The sequence below is a fragment of the Polyodon spathula genome, chromosome 37, assembly GCF_017654505.1.
Source record: "Polyodon spathula isolate WHYD16114869_AA chromosome 37, ASM1765450v1, whole genome shotgun sequence".
NCBI lineage: Eukaryota > Metazoa > Chordata > Actinopteri > Acipenseriformes > Polyodontidae > Polyodon > Polyodon spathula.
Window position 1 is genome coordinate 2,405,420 of NC_054570.1, and position 12,083 is coordinate 2,417,502.

Consider the following 12,083-nt stretch of genomic DNA (forward strand, 5'->3'; position numbering starts at 1 on the left):
GCCACCCATTAAAACACAATCTGTTTAAAGACTATGGACTGGATTTAAAAGAAAACCAGACCAAGAGGTGTTGCTAGAGAAAAGAGATACAAAATAAACAAACAGCAGACTCCCAAGCCAATTTCCTTTACACATTATAACCTTAGAACTTGTGAAAAACTGTTGGATACATTTGGAAATCTGTATATACCTTTATAATTGTGATTTGGGGGGGTTCACACAAAAAGTGTTTCCCCAAAACCCACCCAATGGCTATTAGTCACATTTCTGAACTATTCCAGTTACATTCGTATCCAGAAAAGAGCAGATTTTTCCAGATAGATAGGTATAAAATACTAATCTTTGAGGTTACTTTGCAACATTTGTAATTTGATGGTTTATTTTTCTTGGGAAAATATAATTTCTTAGTTTCTTTCAAAGTTCAATTAGCGTTCGGGACATGTTTACTAATTTGGTAACCAGCTTGTTTGTAACAAAATTCAATTTTGCAGCATAAAGGGCAACATTCATATTTCACATGAAGCACTTTCATAAGAAGCTTGCTAAATATTCAGCCAGTGGAGTTTCACAGTGAAATCCCAGAGGAAGGCTGGAACTGCAGTGAAACTGCCTGGCAGGTTTACAGTTAATGGCGCTCTTACAGATCTAGAACTCTAGGGGGCTCCAGCTGCCCCTCTGTTCTCCTCCCAGACACACTGCCAGCCTCACAGCGCCCCGGCCTCTCCTGGAGACTCCTCCCCAACATCATCGTAGTCAGTCCTGTCAGGTGCAGCGGCTCCTTCTTCAGGAGGCAGTGCAGCCCGGGCACTCTCCTCTCCAGGGGGAGTGAGGGGAGAACCTGCCAAAGAGACACACACACAGTCAGGGATTGGTCGGGTTTACGCAGTGGGAGGGTTCACACAGATCTGGGGTCAGGGATTGGTTTAAGCAATGGGTGTGATTAGAGTGGTTTCTGAGAGATTCAGAACTTCTCAAACTGCCTGGTAGTGACACCCGCTGGAAGAGGTGGGAGTGGAGCAGTTACAGGCTCCCCCACAGCGTGCAGCTCCTGGCGCAGTAGCGCGGAGCAGGATATCTGAAGGGCTCTCCCAATCCCTCCCCACGGTAGACTCCAGCCCCCCTCACCTTGGATGGGGTTCCTCTCACTGTCCTCCACGTCATAGTAGCCAGAGGGAAGTTCGTCAGGAAGGAAACTCCCTAGGAACAGGGATCCAGGTTAGCTCTGGAGTTGACCTGCTTTCACCCACAGCATATCAACTCTCTCCTATTGTCCACTAACAGAGTTACAGGGATCAGAGCTTGAATAAAATGCTTAGATAACATTGAGACTGAATCATTAAATGTAGGAAAACTATTTTGAACCCTAGAATCAAACCCACTGTACTGCTCAGCAGGCATGGCGGGGGATGTTTCCCAGTCCTGGGACTTACCTGCACAAACAATATGCAGTTACTGAGGGTTCAACACACGTGAGCTAAAATAGGAACCTGATTGAATACATTTACTTTCTCCAAGACTGGGTTTGGTGCAGGGCTCCTCTACAGGGCTTGTCTGCAAGATCTCACCTGATAAATCTTCTGGGTTGCTGTTCAAAGGGACGGCATCGTCATAGTACCCTGGGGGCTCTCCTTCCAGAGAGGGCATCGATTCACCTAAAAGAGACAGAGAACAGCATTACAGACCAGAGCACTGCTTCACCTAAACCAGACAGAGACCAGAATCGGTGATACAGGTGAGAGAATTGTTTCTTCGTAGGTTTGTAGCACAGCCCCCGTTACCTGGGATGGGGTTCCCCTCGCTGTCCTCCACATCATCGTAGTCAGAGGGCAGCTGATCAGAAAGGAAACTCCCTGGAACAGGAGACTGGGTTAGTGCTGCCTGCTTTCACTCTGCAAACTCACTACCTGCTACTTGTTGCAAACTGACTGCTATTCTAGCTGTTGTTCAATGCTTGGGTTACTGAATTCAGGACAGGAAATTAAACTGTGGTTTTGTGATCTACACCCTAAGTAACTACATATTATCTACTGTTAGCTGCTCTGTTCCTGTCTGTCTCCCACTCTTTGCAGTGTTTGCTGTGATGAGAGGTTTACAAGTCTCTGCTTTGAGTCATGTTTGTGGATTGTGTGACAGTGTGATGTGTGAGTCGGCTCTCTCTTCCTCCACTCCCCCTCCCCTCTCACTCACCTCTCCTGGGAGCACCATAGGTTCCCTGTCTGGCCAGTTTGTACTCGATCTCCTCGTAAACGGCTTCATGGAAGGGGTCAAGCTCCTCAGCAATCCCTATGGGAGGAAACAGGCTCTCATTTACAGTGACAGAGCTCTGCACCCACTGTACTGAACAGCACAGCCTTCAGTGATCCACAGAGCAAGAACATACATTATTATTATTAACAATGCTGTGAAACTGCCCTTTTAACAGTTGTCATGCTTCTCTATTTTCAGGGTTTAATTAATAACAGAATTTGTGAAGATTGTGTCCTCTGCTGCCCCTACTGCAGCAGGCTGGTATCGCACATGTGGGTCAATACAAGCTTCTTCTCTAATCAGATCATTAATAAAAGAAAATGATTTCTAAATTGTCATCTGAGATGCACAAAACAATGATCTCTGCTATAAAGGATCTAGGGTAGCGCATTTGTGTCCGGAAAGCACTGCAGATTTAAAGTGCCGGTGTAGGGCATTACAGAATAGAATCCTAGAACGGAGCATTAGGACCTGAGTGTGTCTCTTTAAAAAGACTTGTTCCCTACCTCTCCTCAGCATCCTGTTGTTCTGCAGCTGCCCGGCTAACAGGACCAGCACCACAAAGAGCAGAGCTCCCAGCACGATGCAGGCTATCAATGGGATGGTCATGTCTCTCTGATTGGGTGCAGAGGGTCCTGCTGGAGAGGAACACAGACAGACACTTCTGTAAACAGTTGGGAACTGTACTGTAAATCAAGCAATAAAAGCTGTGCTCACATTGCTTACATAGGAAAGCCCTAACTGAGGCCTCCCTTCTTTTATCCACACGACTCCCAAATTCACAGCGCTAAACAATAATAAAACATTTTCCCCCAGAGCTGTGCTCTGACCAATCTGTTTATCTATATAAGAGAGTGGTGTCTGTGAAGTTTAAAAGGTGCTGCTTTTACCTGTGTTCCGTGGAGGGTTGGTAGTAGTTGGAACTGTAAAACAAAATGAAATGACTGTTATTATCTGCAGTGTAAGCAAGTACTCCCTGCCTAACACAACAGAGCATCTCCCCAGTACAGCTGATTACCCCTCTCCCCTGCACAGGTAACCCCCCTCTCCCCTGCACAGGTAGCCCCCTTTCACCTGCACAGGTAACCCCCCTCTCACCTGCACAGGTAACCCACGCATCCTCTTTGTGGTAGCAGTCATTGTGTCCCAGCGGAGCGTGCCGGCAGTCCCACAGGTGCATCTCGCTGCCCCTGCAGTTCACCTCGTCCAACCAGATGGTACCGTCCCCTTGTCCAAACTTAGCCTCACCCCCCCCTGCGCTCTCCGCCGCCCCACAGCCTAGTTGTCTGCAGACCACCTGGGCGTCCACCAGGTCCCAGGAGTCATCGCAGACTGTCCCCCAGGAGCCCTCGAACCGCACCTCCACCCGTCCGGAGCAGGGACTGGAGCCTCCAGCTAGCCTCAGCTGTGCTGGCTCTGAAATAAAACAGCAGGGCTTACTGAATCAGTTCAGCCCTAGGGCCGCTGTGTCATACTAGAAAGAGGCTTGATATCCCTTCTGGAAAAAATCTAGGTAACCGGGTTCAGTGATCAGAGGCAATCACAATTCAGTGTTGAATTGTTCATTTAAAAAGACACATCTTTCCCAGGTGTTCAAAGCTGCTCTGCTTTTGTAGTCTCTTTAGTATTGGAAACTATATTATATTTTAGACATTGTTAAATAAAAAATAACCTGAGCAGTGCTCCTGAGTGAGGTCTTCAGAACATGGCTTGGGTATGCTGGTGACAGGTGGCTTCTCTTTCTCTGTTAAAAACAAAGAACAATCAAGTGAATTCAGTGTTTGGAAAAAAGTACATTGCATTCACACTCTGCTCAAGGACACTCCTGCTTTGTGTCTCTTTTCTTTTGAGCTGAATGCTGAATGCAAAGTATTCTGAAGGTATTGCTGTAGGGATGTCCATATGGCCTGGGCATATTTCTATTGAGATCTCTTAAGTTGCATCTCCTCTCTATTCTAAAGAGGCCCTGCCTTTCTGTAACACATCCCTGCTCTGGCCTCTCCTCTTTGATGGGCAGGGGTTTGGTTAGGGATCTGGGGTCACTATCCGCTGCTTCCAGAAGCGTTGTTAACATCCACAAAGCATCAACTGGAGCAACATCAACTGGACCTCTCTTAGAAAGGACAGTGCCTCCAATAACTCAGCTACCATGTTGTGTAACTTGCTAGGGGCAGCGTGTCCTTGTTATCTCAGGAGGAGGATTCAAGGTGACCAGCAGAGGAAGGACAGAGGGAGATCTTTACCTTTGCACTCAATTGCAGCCACCTCATTGTTAAAGCAATTTGTCTGACCCCAGGGTAAGGATGGACACCGCCACAGTGTAGAGTCGTGTTTTCTGCAGTTCACTTCATCAAGCCATTTGTCATCAGAACTCAGCCTGGAATTTGCTTCTCTAATGGCAACACTTTCTCCACAGTTCAGCTGCTGACATATCACTGTAGCTGTAATCTGTGTCATTCTGTTGCCACAGACACTGCGCCAGGTGCCATTGTAGAAGACCTCTATTGGTCCAGAGCAGCCTTCAGCCAGCCTAAGATCCTTGAACTCTGTCAAAACAACATACAACCATCAAAGTAAACTGCACAGTAATGAATGACACTCAGAACTATTCTGATTACTATACTTCTGCAAGGTAATATTAAAAAAGCTTTTAATGTGATGTTTCTTGATACAATGAAATAGAAATTGGAGAGTGGATATAAATGGTTTTAAATCTTCGTGTATTACAGGATCACCAGTAATCTGCCCTGTTTACTGAGCTTCACTCAGTTTAAATAAATTGTATGTAGTAATTGATATTGCCTTGGTTTCCCATATTAACATATTCATGGCTAATATAGAGATGGCTCAGTTTCCACTCGTTAGGCATTGTCAGTTATTGCAGTCCTGTACCTGAACACACGACTCCCGCGTCCTCCTTGTGTCTGCAGTCGTGTTGCCCCCACTCTCCTGAGGCACACTCCCACAGAGTCGATTCGTTCCCCTGACAGCGCAGTTCGTCCAGCCAGATGGGATCGGTTCCCTGGCCGAAAGAAGCGGACACTGTGGCTCTGAGTGCCGTCCCACACTGGAGCTGCTTACACACCACCTCAGCATCTTCCAGGTCCCAGGAGTCATCGCAGACCGTCCCCCAGGAGCCGTTGTGATAAACCTCCACCCTCCCAGCGCAGGCACCTCCTCCCCCCACTAGCCTGAGGGCCGTGTGATCTAGGAGGAAAGAATCAGAGTCAGTGACCAATAATCAATTCAACACTGTCGTCATCAGCCTGAATACCATGTGATCTAGAGAGACAGAATCACTGATCAATAATCGATTCAATACTGTCGTCATACAGCTTGAATACCATGTGATCTAGAGGGACAGAGTCAGTGATCAATAATCAATTCAACACTGTCGTCATACAGCCTGAATACCATGTGATCTAGAGAGACAGAATCACTGATCAATAATCGATTCAACACTGTCGTCATACAGCCTGAATACCATGTGATCTAGAGGACCAGAGTCACTGATCAATAATCAATTCAACACTGTCGTCATACAGTCTGAATACCATGTGATCTAGCGGGACAGAGTTAGTGATCAATAATGAATCAGAAGCATTAAGATCAACCCCTTTCAGCATTCAGTCTTGTTTCCAAAGAAGTTCTTGTGAGAGGAAGTTAATAGCAAAAATAGGTTTTAAATAGTCTAGCTACAAAAGGGTTTATTATAAAAGCTGCAGCATATCTGCAGTGTCCTTGTATTACAGGATGGACACCCCAGTACATATGGTGATATTGTATTTATTAGATGATGTTTTTGAAATGCACTCACTAGTGCACCGCACAGCCACACTGTCACTGGTACTGCAGCTGACTTGTTGTGGAAGGCTGCAGTTTATCAGATGGGACTCATCCCCAGTGCAGCGAATGTCTGTCAGACACACATCACTATCCCCTGTCCCGTATCGAGAGGAGTTAGAGACTTCCATTGCAGAGCCACAATCCAGCTCTCTGCACACCACGGAAGCCTCTTTGTTGCCCCAGGAGCTGTAGAGAACTCTCCCCCAGGTTCTGTTGTAGTAAACTTCCACCCGTCCTTCACAGCGACTCGGTCCAGCTGCCAACTGGACTCGACCTGCCTGTGCTGGGAGCAAAGGACAGGAAGATAATAATCTGTTGGGCAGGGTCAATGAACCACATTAGAACTGAGATGAAATAGCGTGGCCGAAAAAAAAAAAATGCACACCACACAAGGTTATGGGTAAAAATGTCTATTACAAAACATACATGTTTAATATAATATTGAACCTAATGTTCACAATGGCAATTCAAGCCATTCATTTGAAGAAAAAAAAACTCTTAATGATGCTATCTCTGCTTCCAATAGAGATTCTAATCATTCACTGAAACTGAGGTATTATTTTACACTTAGAAGAGCTTGTAGCAAAGTTTTAATGAAGTGCATGTAAGGGAATGGATTTCATATCAAATGGATGAAAGAAAGGTAAGACACTAATCACAGATAAATAACAGTGGGTTTAATAGGTAGTTCATGACAATTGTATATTCAACCAACTGTCTCATTATCACTGACTGGTAGAATATTCTAGAATGTTTAAATTTCAAATGAAGGGCTGGCAGTGATTTGTAATTTAAGTTTTTAAGCTTCTCTCCTTTTTTAACTAACATCCACCAACTTTTAAATATGTTAAATGGAATTATTGTAAAAAATAAAATAATATAAAATAAAAATGTATATTAAGCAAAAGGACTCTACTCACCAGAACAAACAATTCCCACGTCGCTCGTATGAGTGCATGGCTTGTGTCTCCATGCAGAGATGGGGCACTTTGATAAGTGTGTCTCCTTGCCTTCACAGCTGAATTCATCAGTCCATATTGGGCCATTACCTTCTCCAAAATGGGCCTGTCCAAGGACGGCTACAGCATATCCACAATTCAGCTGCTGACAGAGAACGTTGGCATCTTGCAGACCCCAATAGTGATCGCAGACCGTCCCCCAGACTCCTTCATGATGCAGCTCCACTCGCCCAGAACAGGAATCAGAGCCATTCACCAGCCTGTACCCTGCGGAGCACGCATATAGACAGTATAGTTAGTGGAGTCGCTCCCTTTAACCTTTGCAGTGCATAGAAACCTGGAGCTTTACCAATTAACTATAGATCCCAACATTTAATTCTGAGGTTAAACTCTAAGAGTGTTTTTTTAGAGTGCTACTGCTAATCCCTGGGTCCACCCCAGAACACACCCCCCACCCCCCCACCCCGCCAGGGGGTGGGGCATGTCGAGTACGGGTCATGAGAAAAATCAAATATCTATTATAACATTTTTTAAATTTGCTGGAAAGACCTAACAGAGAAACATAGACGTGAAGGTAGTGCTATTTGTTTGCATTATTAACAAGATATTCATCTATAATAGCCCTCCTTGTACTCACCAATACAGACAAGGCCCACATCGTTTGCATGTGTGCAGCTTGGCTGCTCCCCGGATGAGGTGGGGCAGACATGGAGCCCGGACTCATTTCCCCTGCACTGGATCTCCTGTGACCAGACCAGACCCTGCCCCTTACCGAAACGTGCAGCGCCAAGCACCTCTTGAGGAATTCCACACTGCAGCTGCCGACAGACAACCTCTGCATCCTGCCGGTCGAAGCCAGCATCACAGACCGTGTTCCAGCTGCTCCCACGCAGTACTTCAACTCTCCCAGAGCAGAGATCGCTGCCACCACTGAGCCGCACTCCTTGACCTGGAATCATAAAACGGCAGATATTTAGACTCTGGTTTTGACTCTGGTTTGCAGATTTAAATCTATGGTCAAGATCATTTTGCATACAGTAAATGTGAAGCCTGTTTGAGATTCCACCATGTATAAAGTGTATTCTTAAACCTTGTTAGACAATTAGAACAGAAGTTCTTTGGGACTTGTTTCCTAATTTATTTATGTGTCTATTATACAAAGTGAACCCCTGTGACCAGATTCCGGGCCCCGTTGAAACCAGGGAAAAGACCTCAAGTGAAGACTGTGCTCTCTCCTAACTGCTGAAAGTGGCTTCTTTTCTGCATTTTTAGACACAAACTCATCTATAATGTCATCCAAATCAAGCGAGGTGGTGATTTTGCACGCAGCCCAAGTGAGACTGCTCAGCCTACACTGACAAGAAAAAAATGACTGTGTGGAAACCGTGTCCAAGAGTAAAGTTCTACTTTGCCTGCGCATTAATCCAGCCCTGATAGGGAGACAATTTCCATGCAAGGATAGGAAAAAGTAACCCAATCCCAGCCAGCCCATCACCACAAACACACAGCACATACATCAATAGTTTACATTAATATTGTGAAACAGGGGACACTCCACAGTGTCACATAATTACTGATGAAAATAATAATTCTGATGAAAAGTATATGTTTACACACACATGTTTATAGTGTGTAATCATAGTGTTTGAGTTTCCTGATTGAAATGAGAGTGAATCGGAATGATTGCAAGCATCACACAAAGGGAAGGGGGCTGTCTATCAACAGAAGAATAGAAACTTAACCTGCAGACACATTCCCTTTAAGTATTGCTACAATCCAGTGATTCTAAATTGACAGATTACAAATGTATCTCAAAACCTGTAATACAGCCACACCAAGTGCAAAACACCTGTAAATTGGATCACATCCATTAACCGCGTAATCCTTTACAGGGTCGCCTAACCTGGCAGACACAGGGCACAAGGCATGAGCGAACAGGGTGGAGCCCTAACCTGGCAGACACAGGGCACAAGGCAGGACTACACCCTGGACGAACTGCTTGTTGGACCCCACTCGACCTCGGGATTGGACCGTCGTACTGTGTCCCGTGTTCCGTACTGATGTGGGACCTGAGACGAACTTGTTGTCCAACCCCACTCGACCTACGGATTGGACCGTCTGTGTCCCGTGTTCCGTACTGATGTGGGACCTGGTTGTCCCAACCGGGTGAGCTGGAGCCTAACCTGGCAGACACAGGGCACAAGGCATGACTACACCCTGGACGAGACGCCAGTCCACTGCAGGGCCTCACACACACAGAGGGCAATTTAGAATGACCAATCAACCTGAACAGCATGTCTTTGGACTGTGGGAGGAAACTGGAATACCTGGAGAAAACCCACGCAGACGTGAGGACAACATGCAAACTCCACACAGACAGACCCTTAGGCCAGAATTGAACCCAGGACCCTGGCACTGTGAGGCAGCAGCGCTAACCACCATGCCACCGTGCTGCCCAAATTGAATCACATATTTTTCCAAAAAAAATTTAAAATTTTACAGGAAATTACAATACGCAATGTCAGAGATGAAGAAAATGGCAGAAATAGCAGTAATCTGTGTTGATTGTTTTAATTACAGAAGCACCTGCCAACTGAGAATCTACTGTCAGCCCTCTAGTCTGTCATATTTAATGTCTTGCCCATGAAGATGCTTTCATGTATTATTGAATGTGTGTCAGGGATTTCATTTGCATGAGAAACAGATCAGTGTGATGAGCTGCACATTGGAGGTGTGCTGCAGAGGGCAGGTGGTCCTGTTTTTTTGTCTGACCCCTGTGTATTGAGGAAGTGTTTCTGTGATGGAATGTGTGTCTCTTACCTGAACAGATCACTCCAGCATCATTAGCGTGAGTGCAGTATGTAGAGCCCTCACCCCACCCCAATGACCCACAGTCCCGCAGGGCAGATTCAGAGCCGTCGCAGGAAACAAAAATCAGCCAGATGGTTCCAGAACCGGCTCCGAAGTGAGCATCGATTGGTGCTGAAACAGCAGATCCACAGCCCAGCTGTTTACACACAACTGCAGCATCCGCTATATCCCAGTCAGCACTACAAACTGTCCCCCACTGTCCATCGTGAAGAATCTCCACTCTGCCAGCACAGGGACTGCCTCCATTCACCAGCCTCAGATCATCACCGCCTTTAAAAAGAGAAAAGGGATTTAGAAAAGGGAGTCTGCACAGGCCCGCGATCACAAGTTTATAATCACACACTGCTTACACTGCACGGAGTTGTATTATTCTCCACATCACAAAGTTTCCCAAGTAAACATCAACAGTAAAACTCCTCTATCTATATTTCATGTATAGTAATGGTTTCATGATGTTCACACGCTGCATAAGGCGTGTGCAAAGAAGGGTTTCCACCAAGTCTCTCTGATAACACTACAGCAGGTAAAGTACCTGACTGAGCAGGTAATTATATTACACCTTTCTAGAAACTTAGCACAAACCTGTAAAGCAAGCATCCATCATATATAATTGTTCACAATGAGAAATACAGGCTTACTATTGTAGGAACTGTAATTGACGTGTATTTGATGCTCCATATTTAGAACTCTTAATTATGGTTCTGTTATTTGAGAGGCTCTTTGTTGAACTTGACTAAGTAATGTTTCCTGAGAAAGCTCAGTGGGACCGTGTGGTTCTATATAATATCCCAGAAGCCCTTTATTCTATTTTTTTATTGCTCGTATTCTATTACCTCGACTCACCAGCAGGGGTCAGTATTTTGTGTAATGGCTGTGCCTCATAATAAATGACTGTGGCTTATCAATAAAAGTTTCAAAGGAAACCCACAAAGCAGCTGCAAAACCCTGGAACTAATGATATACAGCTCAGTGCAAGCAAAACAGCATATACTGGATCCCTTAATTGATTTATTTGTAACACTGACTGTCCTGGTAGACATCACTGTAGATACCTAGTTAATATTCCTCCCAGGTGTTTAGCATCAATAATACAGCAAAAGGGGCTGTTTCTGAGGACACTGTAGTGCTTAATGGCACGGAGGTGTTACTCTTGGCCCAAAGAAGCAAAGTGAATGGCAGCAACGTTACAGGAAACTCTGCAATGCCCAGAACAGCGATGCTTTAATTACATCAACTTATTTCTACCCTTTATCATTCGTATGAGATATTTTCAAAACTATTTATTATTCAAACACTAAGAGGAATGAAACATCACGTAATTAGAATTACACAGCAGTGTGCATTATAAAATGCACTGAGCAGTATTGTGTGGGTAGAATGAGTAACATCCTGCGCCATTGGCTTTTAATGGTAAAAAATGTAAAGTGCAGAGCGCAAATACTGTAAAAACCTCTGTATGAGTCTATTTTCTAGGTATTTTTAGGGGGTCCTAAAAAGGGGGGAGTGACTTATACACCGGTGTGGACTGCTTATAGACTGTAGTAAAACCCAGGGTTGTGGTCTTTTCCCAAGACCTTAGTATTGGATTATCAAACTACTGCTACGATATCGTCTAAGCGATTTCAAGACTAAAGTTCAATGTCCATAGGATTGGTAGTTTATCACCTCAAATTAACATACACGATATTAGTGTCTTAAATGTTCCCAATTTTTTGGACAACTAGGTTTAAAATTTGTCATAATATTATACCTTTCCCAGACGGTTGACATATGTAAAAATTTAAAGACGCTCACTTACCAACCAGCGCCATAAGACGGTCTGTATTAACTAAGGCGTCATTGGATTCTGCAGACGTCGTGTGAACATTAAGACATTGTAAACATAAGACAGTGTCGTGTAACCATAATTGTCGTGATAACATAAGGACGTCGTATTCTGCATACATACGTATTGTAACATGCAGACGTGTGTACCATAATACGTCGTGTACATACGACAGTCGTTGTATTCTGCAGACATATGCAGCACATTGTATTCTGCAGCACATTGTATTATGCAGCACATTGTATTTTGTATTCTGCCGGCATACGCGTCTTGGACAAGACCTTTACGCTAGGTCCCAATGCGATCCCGGGTTAAAAAGGTTTTGTGAGACACGT

The 12,083-nt window shown here is 44.9% G+C and overlaps 1 protein-coding gene across 1 annotated transcript; it reads right to left on the reverse strand.

Moving 5' to 3' along the window:
* Positions 1-357: 357 nt before the first annotated feature.
* Positions 358-8,011, reverse strand: LOC121304171 (antigen WC1.1-like). The gene is made up of 13 exons (XM_041235138.1): positions 7,690-8,011; positions 7,014-7,319; positions 6,059-6,376; positions 5,140-5,454; positions 4,491-4,793; positions 3,920-3,991; positions 3,346-3,663; positions 2,754-2,882; positions 2,188-2,283; positions 1,779-1,850; positions 1,566-1,652; positions 1,126-1,197; positions 358-838 (listed from the first exon to the last, which is right to left on the reverse strand). Exons 1-13 carry the CDS (start codon positions 8,009-8,011, stop codon positions 705-707), a joined length of 2,544 nt encoding a protein of 847 aa, XP_041091072.1. The 3' UTR covers positions 358-704.
* Positions 8,012-12,083: the final 4,072 nt, after the last annotated feature.

What these genes read in the sequence shown, in the direction of transcription:
- LOC121304171 (XM_041235138.1), bottom strand. Translation starts at nt 8,011, where the DNA reads ATGATTCCAGGTCAAGGAGTGCGGCTCAGTGGTGGCAGCGATCTCTGC. An exon ending in CGCGGGAGTCGTGTGTTCAG is followed by an intron (nt 4,794 to 5,139) that starts GTACAGGACTGC and finishes TTGTTTTGACAG; the next exon opens with AGTTCAAGGATCTTAGGCTG. An exon ending in TGAGAGGAACCCCATCCAAG is followed by an intron (nt 839 to 1,125) that starts GTGAGGGGGGCT and finishes TCTCTTTGGCAG; the next exon opens with GTTCTCCCCTCACTCCCCCT.